The sequence below is a fragment of the Carettochelys insculpta genome, chromosome 29 (assembly GCF_033958435.1).
Source record: "Carettochelys insculpta isolate YL-2023 chromosome 29, ASM3395843v1, whole genome shotgun sequence".
Lineage (NCBI taxonomy): Eukaryota > Metazoa > Chordata > Testudines > Carettochelyidae > Carettochelys > Carettochelys insculpta.
In genome coordinates, this window is record NC_134165.1 from 7,709,801 (window position 1) to 7,733,334 (window position 23,534).

General features: G+C 45.5%; 1 protein-coding gene across 13 annotated transcripts in view; it reads left to right on the forward strand.

Annotated features, from left to right (window-relative positions):
• BRD4 (bromodomain containing 4) overlaps positions 1-21,449 on the forward strand; it is a 170,572-nt gene extending 149,123 nt beyond the window's left edge. For all 13 annotated transcript variants that reach the window (XM_074980071.1, XM_074980062.1, XM_074980069.1 and 10 more), the window contains 7 exons: positions 5,468-6,022; positions 7,901-8,013; positions 8,277-8,436; positions 8,698-8,828; positions 16,938-17,149; positions 18,175-18,424; positions 20,043-21,449. In XM_074980071.1, coding sequence (XP_074836172.1) covers positions 5,468-6,022; positions 7,901-8,013; positions 8,277-8,436; positions 8,698-8,828; positions 16,938-17,149; positions 18,175-18,424; positions 20,043-20,111 — 1,490 coding nt within the window. In that variant the 3' untranslated portion in view covers positions 20,112-21,449. The remainder of the gene's footprint in view (positions 1-5,467; positions 6,023-7,900; positions 8,014-8,276; positions 8,437-8,697; positions 8,829-16,937; positions 17,150-18,174; positions 18,425-20,042) is intronic.
• The last annotated feature ends 2,085 nt before the right edge of the window (positions 21,450-23,534 follow it).

Consider the following 23,534-nt stretch of genomic DNA (forward strand, 5'->3'; position numbering starts at 1 on the left):
CAATTTGTGCAAGTAAGGCCAGTATTGGATTGGTATGTGGAACCTTGGTACCAGTAACCTCCTTGGCATTGCTTCAGTTGGCAAAGCAGATATTTCCCTGGTGACTTTGACCACCTTTAGGTTGGTATCCTCAGACGCTATGGTAACACTGGACACTTCAGGACTGATGCTGCTTCCAGCACTGGCATGCTTAGTATCAGTGGTATTGCTCCCATTGACAACACTGTTTTTCCTGCCTCGTTCTGGGCAGTGGCCAAGTCAAATCATCTACTCACTTGCTCTGATTTTTCTTTCCCCTTAGTCCAAGATCCCAAGGCTCCTGTAAGTCAGGGTTGTCATCTTCTTACTCTCCATTGCCCGACCAGCATTGAGGGCAAGTGATGGACTGTTACATGCAACAGCATGGAGGTTCTTGGCCCAGCATCTGCTGGCCACCAATGTCTTACCTATGTCAGTGGAATCCATGGGACACTCCTTTGTCGCGGAGGTCCCACTCTGTCTTGCTCAAAGGCAGTATTGCCAACCAGCTCACTGGTGCTCACCATTTATTCACTCAAGGCCTAGACACTGGGGGTCCATCCCTTTGTGGAGCATCCATAGTCTGGGTCTGTCATCCCTGAAACAGAATCCAGCTTTAGCTCAATTCAGCTTTAGCTCATCTTCATTTCCGGATGATGCTGCGCTGCCAGTCTCATCCTTCCCTTTGGTACTGGATTTTAATGTGTACCAAGATCATTCACAGTGTGTAACTACTTTTCTTGGTATCCAAGCATGTTTTTTTCAAGAGATCCCACAAAGACTGATGGCCATTTTACAGCTCTGTGCCCCTAGTAGGGGAGAGTCACCCTCTGTGTCAGTAGTGTGCTCCTTGAACTAGCTTGTAGCCCTCTGGACACTGTCCAGCAAGCCAACTGAGCATTTGGCCTTCAGTTGCTGACCACTGTTCTCAGAAAAAACTGAGGAGAGAATGTTCTCCTTCAGGAACTCTGAAGCTATTCTTCATTCATTGGGGAGTGCAAAAGGCACTGTCCTGGCTTCAGCAGCAGCTTTATTGTCCACAGTACACATCTGGCCACCTTTTCCCTCCTCTGAGGCATGGAACTGTCCCAGAAACAGGAATAAATTCCACAGGAGAAAGCTTTCAGTCTGGGATTTGGCCAGTCCAAATCTTTCCCTAGCACCTTTCAAAGCACCCATTTTGACTCCTTGCTCCACAGTGCACTCTATCATTGTTCTGTCCTCCTCATTTCCCTAAATTTGAGGACAGGCTTGCCCTCTTTCACAGTGCTTTGGGTCCAGTCACTGACAAAACAGTGGGTCATAAGCACCATCAGATCAGATTATGCCATCCTGTTTCTCTACACACCATTTCCCAACCACTTCCTGTCTCTCCTCAGAGATCCTTGGACATGTCCACTGTGCTGCCTTTGGGAGCAGTGGGCCACAGGGATAATAATTTCTACTCCTTGTTATTCCTGATACCCAAATTAAAAAAAAAGGGGTAAGATCTCAGCAAATAGATCAAACACGTGGGATTCGAAATGGTCATTCTGTAAAGTGGGTTCTCTGCATGCTCTTCATCTTCCAGACACCTACTTTTCACCCGCTTGCAATTATTTGCTTCTGAGGGAATTCTACACCTCTACAGACACACAGAATTTGTGTCCTGCAGAATTTTTTTTCAGTAGAAGATGCATTTGTGCCCATGAAGTAGTGCAGTTCTGGCTTTTGCCAACAGCCCACTGTTGCTCTAGAATATGAACACAGCTGGTTGACCTAATTCCACAGTAGCCTCTGGCAAGCAAAAGGCAGACTTGTATTTATGGAGAGTGGATGAGCAGAATTCTGTGCATGCCCAGTGCTGCAGAATTCCCCCAGTAGTAGTAATTCATCATAACACCGTTCACACTGAGCCATGTTAGCAAACACCAGGGTACAAGAGTTGCTGGAGGTAGCAGACTGGATTCCAAATGGTTAGATGGGTGGAAGACTGGGCCACAGAATCAGGAGCTAGTTGAGGTGGCTGCATTAAGAAAGGGGATGTAGGGACATATGGGGATGCTGAAGGGAGATGGAGAAATATCTGGGTATAGGAAGAAGGGTAGATATGACTGATTTAATGGCAGCGGCTCAGGGTCAGGCAGGATATGTATGGGAGAGGCTCCCCAATGTGCCTCAAGCCCTACCCCCCAAAACAAGCCCTTTTCACACTTCTCCCATCCACACCCAGTAACCCTTCTGGTTCACTGCAGGCTCCTTCTGTCTTATGCTGAAAAAAATGTACAGAATTTGGCAGAAATCTAAAATCAGGGTGGATTGATTTAAATCAAGGCAATTGAAAGCACTGAAAAATTACATAGGTGTAGCATGTTTGTGATGAAATCTAATTGTCAATGTTATTTTTAAATCAGAAATTTAGTATTAAATAAAGTTTAATTTCTTTACCTTTTAAAATCATCTGTTTTTATCCACCATGGTTAAAATGTTGTGCACAGAATTAATTTTTTTAGTGCAGAATCTCTCTCAATTTTTGGTGCAGAATTCCTCCAAGAGTAGCAGTTGTGCTGCAGATAATTCCTTCAGTTCATCATGGCAGAATGTCACTTTTGGTATCCTGGGTTTTCACTCAGCTTCCTCTCTGCCCTAGGGTTTTTACTAAATTAATTCCACTCTTCCTGAGAGGTGCCGTAACAGCTGTGTAGGTGTTATGGTATATCTCAGGAAGAGTGGAGTTCCCATCTATCTGTATCTTAATGACTGGTTGTTACTGAGGGGGGCAAATTCAAAGAGGAGATTCTTGTTCATGTCAGTACCACCCCCAGCGTTGCTTGATTGTCTGGATGTAGCCCTAAATACCAGGAAGTCAATATTGGCTCCACTCAAAATCTTGAGTTCATGGAGCCCTGTTAAGATTCCATGACCTCAGGAACATTTTGACTGACCAACCTTTTTCTGACAATTTTCCATCTTTGCCTCAATGTACAATCTCAGATTTTCATGGCAGTTCAGACATGCCTGAGTTTTGGGCCGTGTATCTGCTTGCACACAGGTGGTCTAGTTTGCAAAGTTGTGCCTCGATCCCCTTTAAATATGGTTTAGGACAATCTCCCATCCTAATGTTTACTCTCTAGACTGCCTGGTTTATATGTCTATGGAATGAGCGCGAAAGTGTTCCCTTGTCTGACCTTTTCCAACCAAGTTGTTTGTTGCCAAACCTCCCTAATAGATTGGAGGGCGCACCTGGGGTTGCTAAAAGTACAGCAACTGTGATTGGAGCAGGAAGCCTTTCTCCATAGCAACTTGCATCTCAACAGTCATCCCCTTCACTATAAGGGGCAACAGGACATATTATTTCTCTTGCTCTGCTCTCAACCATGATTCAGTCAAGCCTCCCCTGTCAGCTGCTCTCCACCGCAGTTGTACACCTTTTTCTCGATCCTGATCACCCCTCAGGTAATCCTCAAGGTGGCTCAGGCCAAGATTCTCTGAGCCGTGCTCTGGCCGAGACAAAACTGCTTCTCTAAACTTCTCATGCTGTGTCTTTTAAGCCTCTCATGGTTTCATCTTCCTCACAGACTAAGTTAGAATCGTGGCTACATCTTTCTTCATGTGCTCAGCTTCTGGCATCTCACAAGGTGAGTCTCACAAGGTGAGGAAGAAGAGCAGTGTTCAGTGGCTATCCAACAAGTGCTGCTCAGGAGTAGAAACTCTTCTGCCAGAATGGCAGAAACTCCTCTACCTTAACAAAATCGAAGCCTTTTGAGGAATGGGCCTTTTTTTCCAGTCAAAACTGACTTCTACCCAAGACATCTGGGACTACCTGCTATACCTTCAGACATGGAGGCTGGCACATAGCACAGTGGTTTTCAACCTGTGGGCTGCTTGTGGTCCAGTCAGCACTCATTTGCAAGTGATGTTACATCCTCAGGATATAGTATGTATACTAAATGGATGCAGCCCACATAACACACAGAGGTGCATTTGTGGCCCACAGTGGTAAATAGGTTGAGAATCATTCGCTTAGTCTATTAACACTGCACCTGGTAACCATGCCAGTATTTTGTCCCCCTGTTCAGGGAAGAACATTGTTCTACAGTCTCATGTCATTGAGGCTCTCAAGGGGGCTTTTTCATCTACATCTTCCATCTGAGAGCCAGTTCCCTTGTAGGACCTAACTGGTGTCTCCTCCATTAATCCCTATTATCTTGTCCCTTTCGACTCTTGTGTCAAAAAACTGCTTTCCTGGTAGCATGAGATTTACAAAGAGAGTTTCAGGTTCCAATAGCAGAACTTCTTTATACAGAATTCTTCAAAGACAAGCTAACTTTACAGTGACATTCAATTTTTTGTCTAACTTGATCTCTTTCACTGGAAGAAGGTAGTATATTTACTGGAGTTTTTTACTAAACTGCATTAGCTCCAGAGGAACTGCATCTCCATATGTTAAGTGTCAGGCAAGATCTAGCCTTTTATGTGGATAGAACTAAACTGCTTCGTGCCCATCTATGCCATTTGCAGATTTCATGAAAGGTCAAGTGGTCTCCTCCCAGTCTCCAAGTGGGTAACATCCTGTATTGACAGTGCATGAAATAGTCTTGGCTACGCCCCTCAGTGCAGATGAACTTGTCATATTGAGGGAACAGAGAATGTCCAGAACATTTCTTCGCAACATTGCCATATTCAGTGTTTCCAGAGTTATGTGGTCATTGATACAGACATTCATGAACCATTACGTACTCATATTTTCTAGCTCAGATTCATGCTTTGGTATAGCAGCCCTGCAGCCCTTGTCTTGGTACACTGAGCTCTGCCTCCTGGGGCTGCTGCTTGTGAGTCGTCTCAGTGGAACGCACAGCTACATGTACTTGAAGAAGGAATGGTTATTTATTGTAATTGGTTTTTCAGGATCTGATGCAGATATGTAGTGCATAGCCCACCATCCCTCCACTTTGTGTTGGTGTCACATGACGACATTAAGTGAAAAGTAACTGAGGCAGAGTTGGGATGGTACTGCCTCATGTGGAGGCTGTGAGGGATGAGAACTGACCCTCTACAGGTTCTGTTAGGCTAATTTTCTCCAGCTCCACTGTGCTGGGGGCATGCCTCCCCACACATACACCAAGCAGAGTACATGTCTGCATCACATCTCACAGAGACCCCATTACTGTAAGTCACAGGTTCTTTTACAGCACTGGGTTCCCTAGTTGCCACCATGTGGTCCCAGGCCTTGTAAGTCTGGAGATAAATTTGTGTGTTAGAGGAGGATGGGTGGTCACATGATTAAGGAACAAGGTTATATGCGAGTTGTGTTCCATGGTTATTCTGTGTGATGTGATAATGGCAAATCTTTTTGCTGTTTGATGTGGACAGTCTAATAAGCAGAGCAACTTGGGCAGTTTTGCTGTGGGAAGTTGCTCTATTTCTTCTGTTGTATCTGATGCCATGTATTCCTGCTCTTCTGCCTCAGCTTTGCACAACGCTCTGCCTCAGCAGCCATCGAGACCCAGTAATCGAGCTGCAGCGCTACCCCCTAAGCCTTCACGTCCTCCATCAGCGTCAACAGCCATAAACCAGCAGCCCATGCTCCCCCAGCCGCCTTTGCCTCAACCTCCCCAGGTCCTCCTGGAAGATGAGGAGCCTCCCACACCTCACCACAGCCTGCCTCTGAGCACCAGCCAGATGCAGCTTTACCTTCAACAGCTGCAGAAAGTGCAGCCGCAGACTCCTCTCCTCCCTTCAGTGAAGGTCCAGTCGCAGCCTCAGCAACCCCTCCAGCCTCCTGCTCATCCTTCAGTGCAACAGCTGCAGCAGCAGCAGCAGCAGCAGCAGCAGAGGCCAATGCACATGCAACCCATGCAATTCCCACCTCATATCCCTCAGTCTCAGCCACCACCACAGCAGCATCCACCCCCGCAGCAGCAGCAGCAGCCGCCGCCCCCGCCGCCACAGCCAGCTAAACCTCAGCAAGTCATCCAGCACCATCCATCACCACGGCACCATAAGCCCGACCCCTACTCAGCTGGTGAGTGCTGAAATTTCCCTTCTGAGTTCTTACCAGTGTAGCTACAATTAGAAACAAATTAAAGCCACTGGATACCTGATTGGATGTGATTTGCAAATATTGGTAATATGAGTTGACATCAAGTTTGGTGCACAGGCATGTTCTCAAGACATAGTCTGCAAAGAATTCTTTGATAACTTGATATTCTATTTAGAACTTTAAGCTTTCCTTCTGGGAGCTTAAATCACAGACTGGGGGCGGAAATTACTATTGTGGAGCTCAGAGATAGGAAACACATTCACATTTCTAGTGCTGTGCCCTGCAAAGTTTCATTCCAGTCCTTGCCAGCACTTAAGTCCAGCCAATCCTGTAAACAAGAGACAGTTGTCAAGCTCCATCTAGAAAAGAGGCTGTTTGCCCATTTTGGCAGGGGGTTTGGTTTGTGATTTCATAGTAATAGCATAAACCAGATTTGCTGATTATGTTTGGATTTCAGATTCTCATGTTCTGTTAGCAAGCATGTTATGAAGTTCCACATGAAAATCAAAAGTGCTCATCTGGTAGTCTAGTGTCTGGTAAAAGGTGATAAACTGAAGTATAGTGACTTTTGAATACCATTTACTAGTTAAGTGCTTTGTTGTCTCCTTGAATAGTTTGTTAAATGTTAAAACTCAAATAGTTAGAATCTGGTGACAAACTCTGGAAAGAGCCAACCTATCCAGGATAGCATTACAATGCTAAACATGTACATGAGAGCTAGCCTCCAGTAAGTGGTTGTATGGCAAGTGCCCTTCCCCAAGTGCCTTCCCTGCCTAAATGACAGCCATTCTGGGTTGTGTTTGCATGGAGGCATGGCTGAAAAGCTGAACAGAAAGTGCCAATGACTGCATGAGTGGTTGTAGCCAGACTGGGCTGATTGAAAATATCAAGTATCGGAGGGGTAGCCGTGTTAGTCTGGATCTGTAACAGCAACGAAGGGTCCTGTGGCACCTTGTAGACTAACAGAAAAGTTTTGAGCATGAGCTTTCGTGAGCACAGACTCACTTCATCAGAGCATCTGATGAAGTGAGTCTGTGCTCACGAAAGCTCATGCTCAAAACTTTTCTGTTAGTCTACAAGGGTGCCACAGGACCCTTCCTTCGTTGCTGAAAATATCAAAGTACTCATACTGGTCCCTCAGACATAGACATGGCCTCAGCCCTCATAGCTATGGACAGATTTTAAACCTTTCTGTGATTATGTGAGCTGATGATGCAGCAGTCCAGTCTCCCTCATAGTAACCTATTTTCTCTACAGCCTCTAATGAGCTTTGTTAAAGGATAATGCTACGTTAGGGAGATGGCTATTGTGTAAGGGATAAATATTTTTTCTCTGCCTTAAACATTTTGCATTAATATTTGTTGCTCATTATCCTTGTGGTGTTTTAGAAATGTTAAATAATGACCCCGACTGTTGTGGGGAATGCTATTTTCAGAATGTGCTTTTGTAATTTTTCCTTCTATGCTATTTATTGAACTGTGCATGTAGGACAAATATGAGGAATGTCTCAGTGGCCTTCAGCCATCAGAGTTTGGGATGTGGCCTTCTCAGATGTCAATGGATTGAGCAGGATTTTGATGACAGAGGAGAGGCCCCCAAGGAAAACCCAAGCATTGCAAAAATGTTACTGATCTTTTAGTGATTCAGTAGGGGTTTCTGCTTGGCACCATGTTTGTAAGGTGTGCCTTACAATGTCTTCCTATGTTTGTAAGGTGTGCCTGGGTTAATCTCAGCCTTCAGATGGCATTAGCCTTGGGGAGCAGGGTCCTGCTCAGTCTGAATAATGAGTTCTCATCTTGGATAATGTCTGAATAAGCAATAGTAATGACAGGTTAACTGACTGGTGCTGAATTGTTCCAGGTCACTTGAGGGAAGCACCTTCTCCTCTCATGATGCATTCCCCACAGATGCCCCAGTTCCAGGGTCTGGGCCACCAGTCACCACCTCAGCAAAATATCCAGCCGAAAAAACAGGTAAAGGAATACATAGCCTGAATGTGGGGTCCCAAAGTCCCTGCTCTCAAAGCATAGGGTACTTTACCTGCGTGGGTAGCTTGGACACACGCCCAGAATGGTGCACACTACATGAGCATGCGTTAGAGGCTAGGCCAGTCCCATTGTGGGACCCTCGTGGTGGATTGTTCAGGATACTACTGGCTCTCTGGATGTGGGATGGACTTACACCAAAGAAGGTGTTTGGATGGTGACTGACCCATCTCAATGTGCTAACATGGCAGGAGCTGAGAGCACCCTCTGTCGTCCAATCCCAGCCCATGACGGCAAAGGAAGAGAAGATTCATTCACCGGTCATTCGAAATGAAACATTCAGCCCCACGTTGCGACAAGAACCTCCCAAGCACTCAGAGAGCATCAAACCCCCTGCACATATCCAGCAAAGTGAGTTGGAGCCCCTGCGCTGTTAGTGTTGAAATGTGTATTTTGGGTGTAATGTAGGCTAATCTGTTTCCCTTTGAAGGCTGAGATGGAGAAATGGACTGCTCATCATGGTGAAAGCCTGAGTCGACACCTTGGACTGTTGACCTACCCTCTACAGTGGGGAAGGAAGGGGCAGGACTCCCTGAATGATTAGGAAACTCAGACATCCTGGCTGCTTGCAGGAATGGTCTTTTACCCTTTCCGTGGTGTGTGTTGTTTCAGGAACAGAAATGAAACCAATGGAGGGTGGGCGGCCTGTAATCAGACCCCCTGAGCAGAATGTGCCGCCACCTGGAGTACAGGACAAAGACAGACAAAAACAGGAACTGAAAACACCCGTCGCCCCTAAAAAGGTAACAGTTTGCCACGCCTGGATGCAGTCAGTTTGGGGAAAGGGTTGTGTAGGGGCCTGTGATTTGACTTGCTCACACACCAGCATTTGGCCTACGTTCTTTGTCAGGTTGGGGTATAGAAATGCTAAGCTACTAGAAGAGGCTGAACCTGGTGTAAAGACCTTAAAAATTCTAGGCCAAAGTTGTCCCTTCTCTCATGATTTGATCTGTTCAGCTGCGTCCCCATCTAGTGCTTATGACACAGGTTGGAGCAGACTTGACCTAATGTCTTATCTCAGATTGAACAGACCTGTCACTTCACGCTAAGGTAGAGCTCGCCAGAGTAAATAAACTAGCTTTAGTGTTCTCTCCCCATGATGCTGTGTCTTGTAATGGTTTCTAAGCTATGGGGAGTAATACTTAGTATTCTGGATGTAGAATAAAATACTAGCTGAATAGCAGTAGAGGTCAAAGCTCACCCACAGAATGATCTGCTGCTAGGTTATTGAGGGACATAAAGAAAGAGATGGAAAGTCCTTTAACTGTACTGAAAAAATGGCACTGGACCATGGGAGATGTGCCCAGTGTCTTGATTAGTTGGGGAATCTATATGGGTCCATCCCTGAGCTTTATCCTTCACATCATTTGGGAAGAAGTATTCATGTTTCCCTCTCAGCACTGGTAATCATTTCAGATGTCCAATTTAGTGAACTATGCAGAAAATGCATCTTGCTAGCAGCAGAGGGCTGTCCCGGCCTCCTGCAAGGTAAGAGCAACTCTGTGTGCCAGGGAGTCTGTAGGCACAGAGCTGTTGTAAAATACATTGAACTCAGTAAGAGAGGCAATAGCTTTTATTGAAACAGCTCCTATTGGTGGAAGGTGCCAGAGTTCAAGCTTCTTGGAGCTCTTCAGGTCTGGAGAAGGCAATCAGACGTCTCTCTTTCCCAGAAGAGACAAAAAGAGCTCTGTGAAGCTTGCAAGCTAGTTCCTTCACCAGCAGAAATGGTCCAATAAAATGTATTACCTTTCATATCCAGGGGCCAATATGACTATAACACCACTTAAAATATTGTTAAACAGGCACATTTAGTCATAGCTTGGGGTCTGGGGAAAAAAACGTGAAGCTCTGTGGGCAACTGCTTTCTCCTTGAGTCTGTGTCTCCATTTTGGAAATGATACTTACCCATTCCTTGCAGGAGGGGGAATGTTTGTTTGTGAATTGTTTTGAGACATTCAGCTGAAAGGGTGGCTATGGCTGTACTGTGAGATGTGGTTAATTCTCATTAGCAGGGTATAGTGGTTGGCTGCTTGGGAGCTAAAGAATAACATTTCTTTCCGTGAAGAACAAGAAGTTCTGTGGCATCTTATAGACTAACAGATATTTTGGAGCATAAGCTTTCATGGGCAAAGACCCGCTTCAACAGATGCATCTGTTGAAGCGGGTCTTTGCCCATGAAAGCTTATGCTCCAAAATATCTGTTAGCCTGTAAGGTGCCACAGGACTTCTTGTTGTTCTCAAAGGTACAGACTAACACAGCTACATCTCTGATTCCTTTCTGTGTATGTTAACTCATAACTTGGAAGTAGTGACAACAATATAATAAAATTTAACATCCAGATAGTGGGGAAAATGAAATTTAATGATAATAAAGTAATGCACATTTTAAAAAAATCCCAACTATTCATACAAAATGATGGGGACTAATTTAGGTATAACTACCCGAGAGAGATCTTGGAGTCATTGTGGATAATTCTCTGAAAACTTCAGCCTGCAGCAGCAGCAGTCAAAAAGGCAAACACAACCCTAAGAATCATTAAAAAAGGGAAAGAGAGTAAGACAATATGTTACTGCCTCTATATAAATCCATGGCATGCCCACATCTCGAATATTGCATACAGATGTGGTGGTTTCATCTCAAAAAAGATATGTTGGCATTGGAAAAGGTTCTGAAAAGGGCAACAAAAATTATGAGGGGTTTGGAATGGGTGTTATATGAAGAAGTATTTAAAAGGCTGATACTTTTCAGCTTAGGAAAAAGGAGACTAAGGGAAGTTACGATAGAGGTTTATAAAATCATGACTGGTATGGAAAAAGTGAATAAGAAAAAGTTATTTACTTGTTCCCATAAGATATGAACGAGGGGTCACCAAATGAAATTAATGGGTAGCAGGTTTAAAACTAACCAAAGGAAGTTTTTCTTTATACAGAAGAAGTGGAGGAAAGACAGGACAGGAGAGAGATCACTTTGATTACCTGTTCTGTTCACTCCCTCTGGAGCGTCTGGCATTGGTGTCTGTTGGCTTTGGTCTGACCCAGTATGGCCATTCTTATGTTCATATTTGTAAGGGTGCAGAATGTCCCAGAAAATCATTGGAGCCACTGATCAGGGATCAGTCCCCACAGAAATTTGATCAGCTTTCCCTGAGACATCTTGGTTCACAGAGCATGCAAGAATTTGGGAGCCGGTGGTCTCTCTTATCCTCATTGTTTCATGAAGGTTTGCGTCAATAGTTATGTGTAAGTGCTTGTTCAAGAGAATTTGACACTGGTGAGTGAAATGAGGCTTACTGAGAGATGATGGCTCTATGTAGACCAGGAACAGTCTGGGGACAGCAGGGCAACCATCTCCCACCTGTGCTGCTTAGATGCAGAGGGGACTCTGTGTGTGAGGAAGGAGCACAGTCTCTGTGGTTCATTCAACCCTACGCCTCTGGCAACAGTGGGATCACAGATATGGTAGTTTTAGAGTACAGGCACGAGGAGCTGCAGATTGCGACTGCCAGCTCATTGCATACATGCCAGTGAACAGCCTTCATGATGGTAACACTACGTTCTTCCAGTACTGTTCCTTGTTTGTGTTCCACTGAGGCGTTATGTATGAGCACCATGTGTCCAGAGACAACACCACCACTTTCCAATAATGCTCCTTGTTTGTGTTCCACTGAGGGATTACACGTATGGACCATGTGTCCAGAATCCGAGAATCTGAAAGTAATCTCTGTTGATCTACATGTACACACAGACCCACCTCATGTTTCATCCAAGGTATTAGAGCGGAAGGGTTGACCCACTGTCTCCAGTTCCTTGTCACTGCCTCCTGGTAAAAGTCAGAACTTCTGTGTCCTCCTCTCTGATGCACCTTTAATTAAGATATTTGTACATAGTTTTACCAGTTTATTAGTTTTTGTCACATTTTTTGCACTTAGTTAAGGTTTGGGTTTCTTTTTTTTTTTCTTACCCAACACTCCCACCTAGTACTTGTGTGCAGGTACTGAACTGTGCCCGAGATTCTGGGCTCCAAACTGCACCTCCTGCCACCTGAAGTTTTTCATAAATGATGAACACAGAGTTGCCTTTACTTGCATCATATCCAGGTGTAGTATTTACAAATCCTTTCCCAGCCACAACCAATATGGCCAGGCCTTCTACTTCTGGAAGTACCATACAGAGTTTGCCAGGAGGCCTCGCTTGGACCCCAGCAAGGGAGCTCCACCTATATATCAGCCTGAGTCAGTGAGGAACGCATGCTTCCCATTACCATATCCAAGCCAGTACAGGCAGAACTACCCCCTACAAGCCCCATGGCAGGATGTAACTGGGAGGTAAGGAAGCATACCCATAAGCATGGTACTAAGTCTTCTTCAGAGTCAAAACCAGTGGATGCTCTTTCCATGAGTTTGCACTATTGGGATGCAATAGTTCACTGGTTTGAGCATTGGCCTGCTAAACCCAGGGTTATGAGTTCAGTCCTTGAGGAGGCCATTTAGGGGTCTGGAGTAAATATATTGAAAAAAAACTTGTCAGGGATTGTGCTTGGTCCTGCTGAGAGGGCAGAGGACTGGACTCAATGACCTCTTTAGGTCCCTTCCAGCTCTGTGAGATGTATATGTATGTAAGCATGAGAAGTTCCACAAGCAGTGGAATCCAGTTAAGCACCGGTCTAACAGTACTGTTATCACCAGCCATCTGCAAGACATGGGAATCCTCTTGAAAAATCCATGTGAGCGGCACTGATAGCAGTGCAAGGAATCATAGAAGAGTAGGACTGGAAGGGACTTCAAGAGGCCGTCGAGTCCAGCCCCCTGCCCTCATGGCAGGATCAAGCACTTTCTAGACCATCCCTGAAAGCCATCTATCTAACCTCTTCTTAAATATCTCCAGTGATGGAGATTCTACCACCTCCCTTGGCAATTCGTTCCAGTGTTTGATCACCCTGACAGTTAGGAACTTTTTCCTAATGTCCAACCTGAACCTCCCCTGCTGCAATTTAAGTCCATTGCCTCTTGTTCTATCCTCAGAGGCAAGGAAGAACAAGTTCCCTCCCTCTGCCTTGTGAAACCCTTTTAGATACCTGAAAACTGTTATCATGTCCCCCCTCAATCTTCTCTTTTCCAAACTAAACAAGCCCAATTCCTTCAGCCTTTCTGCATAGGTCATGTTCTCTAGACCTTTGATCATTCTCATTGCTCTCCTTTGGACCCTCTCCAGTTTCTCCACATCCTTCCTGAACTGCGGTGCCCAGAACTGGACACAATATTCCAGCTGAGGTCTAACCAGCGCAGAGTAGAGCGGGAGAATGACTTCTTGTGTTTTGTTGACAACACACCTGTTAATGCATCCTAGAATCATGTTTGCTTTTTTTGCAACAGCATCACACTGTTGACTCATATTTAACTTGTGGTCCGCTATAACCCCTAGATCCCTTTCTGCTGTACTCATTCCTAGGCAGTCCTTTCCCATTCTGGATGTGTGACACTGATTGTTCCTTCCTAAGTGGAGCACTTTGCATTTGTCCTTATGAAACTTCATCCTGTTTACCTCAGCCCATTTCTCCAGTTTATCCAGATCCTTTTGAATTATGACCCTATCCTCCAAAGAAGTTGCAACCCCTCCCAGCTTGGTATCATCTGCAAACTTAATAAGTGTACTTTCTATGTCAGTATCTAAATTGTTAATGAAGATATTGAGCAGAACCAGTCCTAAAACAGACCCCTGTGGAACCCCACTAGTTATACTTTTCCAGCAGGATTGAAAGCCATTAATAACTACTCTCTGGGTACGGTTATCCAGCCAGTTGTTCACCCACCTTATAGTAGCCCCATCTAAGTTGTATTTGCGTAGTTTATTGATAAGTATATTATGTGAGACCGTGTCAAATGCTTTACTGAAGTCTAGGTATACCACATCCACCGCTTCTCCCTTATCACATTATCTCCGACATGGCTCCCCACCCTTACCTCCTTCAGGTTCCACTCTCACAATATCAGTCTCATCCAAGTGTCCCTTATTACAACAGGGAGCAGTAGGACTCACCCATCCTCCCAGAATACCAGGGAACAAAGTACCCAGCTTCCTGGTATTCAAAAAGAAAGGGAGGTGGAGACCAGTCCTCAGTCTTCGGTATCTTAGCTGCTTCATTCGCAAGCTCTAGTTTTGTATGGTCACGCTGGCAGCCATTATCCCAAATTTACAAAACAACATGTGATTTATGGCTCTCAATATAAAGGTGGTTTACTATCACATACATTGGCTGAAATTTACTGTGGACACCCACTATTTTCCAGTATGGGGTGTTCCTCTTCAGGATAGCTGCTGCTCCAAGTTGTCATCAAAGTGTTTTTGAATCTTGGCAGCCTATGTCAGATTTTAGACTGGCCTTTAACTGCACTATCCAAACAAGAGGCCGTAGCATCAACCTCCATGTTGCTCAACTTCCTTTTATCCCTTTCAGCCAAATTCAATGTCAAGAAATCAATGCTAGACTCCACAGTCTCTGGACTTCATAGGGGCTATCAGTTCTATCCTGAAACACTGTTTCCAGACAGTGAGCAATGTCCTGACTCACACCATGAGCATTCAGTATGTACCAAGCAGGACCTGCAGGTCCTCCGTGGGCTACATGACTGTATATAGGTGTGTAACCCATTTTGCACAACTTCACCTTCACAGCTTTTAGACACAGCTCCAGTCCCTTTATTCAGCAAACCATCAGGGGGATTTCATGCTATCGTCCCTCCAATGGTAATCAAAGTCATGTCATATAGGTTTTGGGGTTTCCCTCTTCCCAGACAAGACTGTCATTACCAATGCATACTTGATAGGCTGAAGGGCCCACGTGGATGAGCGCATGACAGCGGGCATGTGATTTCCCCATGAATCCAGGCTGCACATACATATCCTAGAATTCTGAGATGTAAGAAAGTCATGCCAATCCTTTCGTCTGCTCATTCACTTCCACCATGGTTTCATGGTTTTTCTAACACAGAGTACCCAATGAGACAGAGCAGTGGTCATTCTTCTGCCCTCTGCTGGCCCAGTCAATGCTAGTTTCCACAGTCTCTTCCGGAAGTCATCCTAGTCACCAGTTTCCCTCCACGTCTTCCCCAATCTTCTGACACAGCACAAGAGCGAAATCAGGCATCCAAATCCATATGCACTCCACTTCAGAACATGGTGTTTAAATGTGCATTTGCTATAAGATGTGTATATTCTGCTGCAGAGTAAGACAGCCTTCCCAACAGGAGGAAGGACTCCAGTAGGCAATGTTACTGAGCCAAATAGAAATTTGTCAACTTGGGTCCAAAAAAAGTACTTCTGCCTGAATGGATGGGGTCTCCCTGCTCCTGAATTATGTTCTGTCCTTGAAATCATCAGGTCTTGCCTCAACTCTTTGTGAGTCTACTTGTTGCTGATCTCCACATTCTGTTTTCCAGTCAATGGTTACACCAACTTTACACACACACTAAGTTTTGGGAAGCCTCATTGTAACCCCTCCAAGAGTTTACACCCTTAACGGACATGACCTTAATTTTCTCCTTGCTAATGAAACCACCCTTGAAACTGTTACCATCATGCTCTGTCCCTCCTTTCACCTTCCTTTCTCCTTTTCTGTAAGAAGGGTTGGTGAGCTTGAAACTATAATAGTGGACCCACCTTTTATGGCCTTCAACAAGGGTCTTTCCTCTACATCAACACCCCAGTTTTTCACCAAAGGTGGTCTCCCAGTTTCACATCAATGAATCAGTTCACTTACCTGTTTTCTTCCTGAAACTACACTTATATGCAGAGCAACATCAACTACATTACCAGTCAAGAACTCCTCTAGGCTATTTGTTGCAGTAACAAAAAGAGTCGGGACAAGCCATCTCCACCCAGAGGAGCTGTACATGAATGCTATGTGACATTAGGGGTTGATCCTGCTCGAATCGGGGGGGGGGCTGGACTCGATGACCTCCTGAGGTCCCTTCCAGCCCTAGTATTCCATGATCCGGTGATTACATTTTGCTACCATCAGACGTACCTGTGTCCACGAGGATATGGGCTCACTCCATAAGAGATGAGACTTTACCCATGGACACTCTTCAGTTAGGGACCAATGTGGAACAGCCACCTGAAGTTCTTACACACCTTTGCAGCACCTGACATCATAGTGCAAGACTCCTCAGTGGCAGATGTGTTCATTGGATTGGCAGTTCTCTGCACACCTTCATCCTTATCCTTGCAACCTCCTCCAACTTAGGTGCTGCTTTTTTAATCACCATCACTGCAATACAGTAGGGATCATCACTTGAAAAAGAAGAGGATGTTACTTACATGTAATTAGAGGTTCTTTGAGATGCGCAGTCCCCATCTGTATTCTACTCCTACCTTCTTTCCTTTCTGCTAAAGAGCTATCTGATTCACACTGGAGAAGGAACTAGTGACGTGGTTGATCTACCTTATCCTTTATTACCTACGCTGGAAGCACACAGTGAGCCAGGGCACATGCACAGACCTCTGTACATTACTTTCAAATTCCCTGATTTTAGGTGCATGCATAATCCTTCAACGTAATACAGATAGTAACCACACATTTTGAACCTCCACTTACCAATAAGTAACCTCCTCTTCCATTAGTTGTCCGAGCTGAATTGAAACAGGTCACATGTGCTGAAGGTTGTGTCCCCTTCAGTAAATGATTTTGGGGGAGTTGTGTGGACTCTTCTGTCACTCTGAACTCAACCATAATGCCTAGCACTAAGGTTTCTGCCAGACTCATCATGTTACTGTGAATTCTTAACATTAGCTGGAGGCTTTGTCTGCTAATTATGGTCCAGGTTATCACTGATGCTCCTTTCTTGACTTCACAGGATCTGAAGATAAAGAACATGGGCTCGTGGGCAAGCTTGGTCCAGAAACCCACCACCACTCCATCTTCCACAGCAAAGTCCTCCAGTGACAGCTTTGAGCATTTCAAGAGGGCAGCGCGGGAGAAGGAGGAGCGGGAGAAAGCACTCAAAGCTCAGGCAGAACAGGTGGAAAAGGAGAAGGAGCGGCTGAGGAGGGAGCAGGAGAGGATGAGGTGAGAGGCCTGCACCTCTGCATCTCATTGCTCCTAAAGCTCATTTCCCCAGGGTACCAAGGTATTGTGAATAGGGTTGTGTCCACACTGGGGAGAGTCACTTCTGCTGCTCTTTGCTTCATTCCTCAGCTTGGTGCCTTGAAGCCACTGCTTAGACTTCGAAAACAGGTTTTGCAGCAAGAGCAACCAGAAGATGGTGAGGGGTAGGGGCTGTCCCGCTACCCTTTTGAGGGGGTGTATCAGATGTAGCCCTATTGTCTAGGCCATGTTTTCTCTAGTTCCCATGGGTTATACTTGGACTCTGTTACCCTAGATGTGTGGGTGCTCAGGAACTCTGTCAGATACTCACTGCTTCCATGGTGGGCTCACAAGATGTGCTCCTTGCCCACTCAGAGTCAGTGTAAGTTGTAGCACTCAAGCATGATACTCTGTTCACAGTTCATACCACTGAATTATCTGTGTGTGCTGCTGGATAACGTCTACTCTTGGCTCCTTCTTGAGCAGACCGACGTTACTGTTAAGTAAGAAGCAATATGGGCAAGAATCTCTCAGTGCTAATCACTACTCGTTCCATAGTCCAGCGTGTTGCATAATGGGCAGCTTGACTATGCGATAAGTTCCACAAAGCAAAAACCCCTTCCCTGACTGCTGTCCAACTGGGAGTGCTGCAGGAGATATCTGGACACGTGGTGCAGGCTGGTCTTGTTTCCAGCTACCTGGAATTAAACAAATGTCATATTGAGTCCTTTCCTCAGAGAGTTCACTCTGTCAGTGGTTGCTAGAGTTCCAGTGGGAAGACTGAGATCACGATGGGGAGGGAAGGCATCCATGGGACTCTGTAATGTACAGGTCACACAAGGAACAAATCCGAGACCTCCCTTCCCATCTAGAATGTTATTTTCTCAAATAGTCTTTCGTCACACAATGACGAGCCAGGCCTAGGTATGGAAGAAGGACCCAACAGTACCCCCAGGAGCTGTATTAGAAACTGCCACCATTCCAGTGACACTGTTGGGTCTTGGCAGGAGTCGTGATGATGAGGATGCCTTGGAGCAAGCTCGCAGAGTTCAGGAAGAAGTCCGAAGACGCCAGGAACAACAACAGCAGCAGCAGCAGCAGCATCAACAGCAGCAGCAGCAGCAGCAGCAGCAGGTTTCAGCTGCAGCCTCTGCGCCCCAAGCACAGAGCTCTCAGCCTCAGTCCTCTCAGTCCATGCTTGATCAGCAGCGAGAGATGGCCAGAAAACGGGAGCAGGAGCGAAGGCGCAGGGAGGCGGTGAGTGGGAAAGGGGATATCGGGCACTCTGATGTATGGCTCTTAGAAGCAGATATTCAGACAATAAGATGGGTGAGAGAGCATCACTCTGTGGCAGAGATTCTGAACCCATGGGTCACCATTAGATTTGCTAAGGGTCACCAGCTGGGCATTTGCAGTATTTTGACACTGCTACCTCAGGCAGCTGTATATCACTAGAGATAGCAGTTACCTTACACCTAGATGCTGAAAGTTTAACATGTGAGTTAATTGGTTTTAACGACTGTTACCTGCTGGGAGCAGGAGGGTTGGGGGAGCTGCCCAGCCTAGCAGACCCAGTGAGGAGGCTGTGGGAGGAGGGGGAGTATCTAATGCTGGGGCCAGTTTAGGGCTGCGGAAGGGTCTAAAACTGGGGGAAGTTTGGGACTGCAAAGTTGGGGTTCTAAGGCTGGGGGTGGTTTGGGGCCGTTGGAGGGGCCTAAGGCTGGAGGCTGTTGGAGGGGGTCTAAGGCTGGGGGCCGTTTGCTGTTTCTGGGGGAGTCTAAGGCTGGGGGCTGTTTGGGACTGTGGGGAGGGTCTAAGGTTGGGCGTGGGGTGGTGGTAGTGGCTTGGGGCTATTTTGTGTTCAGCCCCTGGAACATTTTAAAAATTGCCCTATGGCTCCCAGTGAAAGAAAAGCTGGACACCCGTGCCTTACGCATTACAAAGACTGCTTCTGTGTCTTTAATATTCATAGTGATCCTAGGCAAGCCACTTAATAGTCTCTGGCAGTAGTTTTCACACACACCCTTTTCTCTTCTCACCTTTTGCCCCCCTTCTCTGCTATGTAGCTGATTTCTCAGTTTTCATTTTTTAAAACAAAAAGCAGTCAAGCAGCACTTTAAAGACTAGCAAAATAATTTATTAGGTGAGCTTTCGTGGGACTTCTATTAGGTGAGCACTTCTTCTGCAGAAGTGGGTCTGTCCCACGAAACCTCACCTAATAAATTATTTTGCTAGTCTTTAAAGTGCTACTTGACTGCTTTTTATTTTGATAGTATGTAGACTAGCACGGCTCCCTCTCTGTTACTTTTCATTTTTTGTTTGTGACTTCCCCTCCAGCCTCAGAGTGGGGGTTTAAGCCGGGCATAGGGAGGAGCGGTTTGAGGATGAATCTTTCCCTCACCACAAGTCAGATTAAGTATAATAAAATAATAACACCCTTTATTTATTATAGTTTATTTTATTAATATGTTTCCCTTTTTTATGCAATAACTATTAATATATAAACATGAAGGGGGCACAATTTTATGTTCTTGCATCAGATGCATAATTAGCTAGTTACGGCACTGCTTCCCCCACCTAGTTTTGAATTGCCTTCGGTCACCAAGTCTTCCTGAATTGTCAAAATGGGTCCCCATCTGGAAAAGATTGGGACTGCTGCTCTATGGTTTTACAGATAGGCAGACAACTGTGCCAGGAGACTTAGGTTCCAGTTCTATGTGGCAAAAGTACTTGATGCTAGTAGAAAATTTAGGTAACTGAGCATAATCCCTGGCCTCTAGTGCCAACCGTTGAGTCAAGTGCAGTGTCCCTGCTGTGTGTTCCTGTGAGCTACCCTGCAGCCTTTGTAACTCTCCTTTCTTCTCTTCCCCTTCAGATGGCAGCTACTATCGACATGAATTTCCAGAGTGATTTGTTGGCAATATTCGAAGAGAATCTTTTCTAATAGCGCCTGGTTTTCTTCTCCTGACTCTTTAATTTCCCGGCGAATCTTTGACTCTCCATAGTGTTAACGGCGGCTGGGAGGGGGAGCATTCTTGCAGCCCTTCTGCATGTATGACCATTGCGGATCTTTCAGTCAAGGCCTCAGAAGGATCAGCAGAGTCTGCCTTACAGTTTGACTTTTGCCCCCCCCACCCCCCCTCACACACTGAAGAAAGACCGACCAAGACAAGCCAACAACGTACTAGGTTTGATTGGACATGCAGCTGCTGGGAAGGGTGCCCTGATCACTCGACATTCTCTATGCCAAACGTATTCACAGTATGTCTAGGACTTCATGTTCTTCACACCTTTTCTATCTATAAAGGTTCTGAGTTACAGAATGTCTATGAATAAACAGTGCTGTGTCATGACAGTCTGAGATGGTCTTCGCTGAGAGGGTGCATATAGGAGAATCCTGGCACAATAGGAGACCTGGGTCCATCTGGAAAAATATACAAGCTGTGTCTGGTCGTTTCATCACTGGCTTTGCCTTTAACTTAACTTCCCACAAGCCTTTAGCTGGCAGCCATTCTCTGTAAGTGTTCGCTTGTGAAAAAGGGAATAGTACAGTGGCGGTGTCAAGTGTAACTGGCCATTTGAGTGAGGTTTTTGTTTTAGCATTGTGTGGAGTCCAGGAACTGGAGCTAGAGTACCAACCAAAGTCAGTTTCTCTCACTCTGTTTTTCCCCTCCAGGCAGTTTGGCACTGCTCAACTCTTGACTGGGTTACAGAGTGGTGTGGGGAAACCATTAACACCAGGGGAAGCTACCACCCTGTCAGTAGTGTTTAACCGTGGCTGTATTGTATAGTGACTATAGTTGGCATATATTTGTTTGAGGTTTTTGGTGAGCCTCCAAACTCGGTGTAAAAACACTGCTTATATTTTGCTCAGTTTCAAACCTTTCATCTATATTTTTAACTGTAGAACCGGAAAGCTACATTTTGGGTTTTTTTAAATGTCATAAAAGATGATGAAAATGTTTAAAGTTTTTATACCTAAAATGAGTGGTTGAGAGGTGGCCAGGTGAAGACAGCAGTTTTGGAAAGGCTCCTTTCAAACCTGTCAAACCTCAGTCACTAGCAGCAGGCACCTTCCCATGCGCCTTCAAGTGTGTGTCTTTTAATTCTGTTCTTGGAACTGTTAAAACGGTATGTGCCATAAATACCCACTATACAGTACAATACTGGTGTGTCAGTATTGGGCGAGCACTAAAGTAATCAATCGGTTTTACTTTAATACGGTGAATATGCATTTGGTCTGTACTGATCATGGAATAAACTCATCTCTTTTTTTTTAAAAGCTGGTGTCGTACTGACATTTCTTTGAATCCTTTTGTGATGAAGTTGTTTAAAAGAGTGAGGCTTGTTGAGGAAAGCTTGTCCCCCTCTCCTGACTGTACTCTAGAGGACTCTCCTGTACCCATCCTGGGGGAATCTTGTCCCAGGTAATCATTGTGCATCCTGCCTCTTAAGCAAGGGCCAGGACAGCTACCATGCTGGAGCACCATGATCCTTGACAAGGTGGAGTGAGGTTGGCCTTACATGAAGGTTTCATCCTGCTTTTGGCCCCCTTCTCTCTGACCTCAAGGGTACACCAGGACACGAAGCACTGACACCCACAGCATCTCCTTCCCTTCCTGGTGTGCATGATTATGATAAAGGACGTAGCTTGACACTATGTAAAGCAAGCACAAGAACCTGCCTAACTCGAGGCAACATTTGTCCCTCTGAGCAAGAACTGAGATTTCTCCAAGCTTTGGCCAAGCTATTCATTTTGAGACCCCATGGCTTCTGTTGATTACTTGTTCTCTGAGGTTTGACTTGGGGGGTGGAAGGGTGAGCATGGATGATGGGGTGGGAGGGACTTGTCTTCACATTCCAAGCCCTAGTGTGAGAATTGGCTGCAGCTCTCCCTGGAATGATCCTGTCATGACAATGGGACAGATTAGGCGGCACTAGTGTGGGTAAACTCCACTTTGCTGTTGGCTCAGTGACCAAGCAAGAATAGCAGCCTCAGGTTGTAGGGTTTGACTGTCTGCCATAAAATGACTTCAGTATTTTCTGAGATACTTTCTTGTCATCCCTTTGAATTCTTTGCTGCTTGTAGAAGGGGGATCAGTTTAAAAGAAAACAGCCTGTTAAATGAGTTTCTATTCGCTGACATGATTGACCTCATGATGGATGATCCAGCTGTGGCTGAAATAGTGGGGAGGCTGCAAAAAGTCTAAAAAACCCATCCCATAAATTTGCCGTGCCTCCCCTCCCCAATACATGAAACAACACTTAGTCTAAAATGACAGGTTCCTCCCCACTCTAGTCTAGTCAGGGATTGAACCTTGTACTGACAAAAAGAACAGTCATGACACTCAAGTCCCTCATCTCTACAGCTCTTAACCCCGCTGTGCTAACCAGAGTTAGTGGCAAGCCCAGAGAAGCAGAGTTGGGTGATGGTGTGATTCTATTTAATTATCATAAGGCACTTTTTTACTGCATCAGGTGAGGACATCTTTGTGCTTTGGAATGTAGAGCCCCATTTTTCTGCTGCCTGTTTCAGAAAATCTTCCCAGTGAACTGTCTGTCTCTAGTGGAAAGTCCTGATTTCCCTTGTCTAGGAGAACCTACACCAGAGAATTTCATTAACTGAACGTGCTTCTGCTACAAAGGGGAACTCAAAAGAGCAACATCTCTGTTCTTGCTTGGTAAGAGTCCCATGCTGGACCTGTGACAGCTTAGTCTCGGAACTAGTGAGTTTGTTTAGATGAGATGTTCGAATGTGGATCTACAAATGGTGGCTGCCCTTAAATTTAAAATACAGCTGTAATCTGAAAGGTTCCAGTATTCTGTGCTCAGGATTGTGGCCTGGCCAGGATCAGTGTATGCTGGGACTTGTAGTTTGCTTGTGAGCTAAGGCCTCCCACTTACAATAGAATTCATGCAAATTAGGTGCCATCCTCATGCTGCTGGCAAATGGTTGATAGGGCCCCAAATTGGGTAAAGTGTGGGCAGATTCTCTGTGCTGTGCCAAGCCAGGCAAATAGGACTTGCTTGATCCCCATGAACTGGCAGGAGCAAAACCTCATGGCATTGTAGGGCATGGAATAATCATGAAGAGAGAAGTAGGGAAGATGCTATTCCCATGTCCTGAGGGCTAGTAATGTCACTTCTAGTGATCCTTTCCCTGAGATTGAGCTGCAGCCTCTTCAGAACAGGCCGGTATCATGGTCTGGAAATTGCCTCTGGATTTCAGTCTTTTTTGGGTTGTGCATTGTGGTGTTAGATCATAGGTGTGGGAAACTGAACCTCTGGCTTCTCTAACCTCTTCCAACAACATCTCTTGAACCTCACACAGAGTTGCAGGGTGAGCTGCTTCCATCTCTCACCCTTC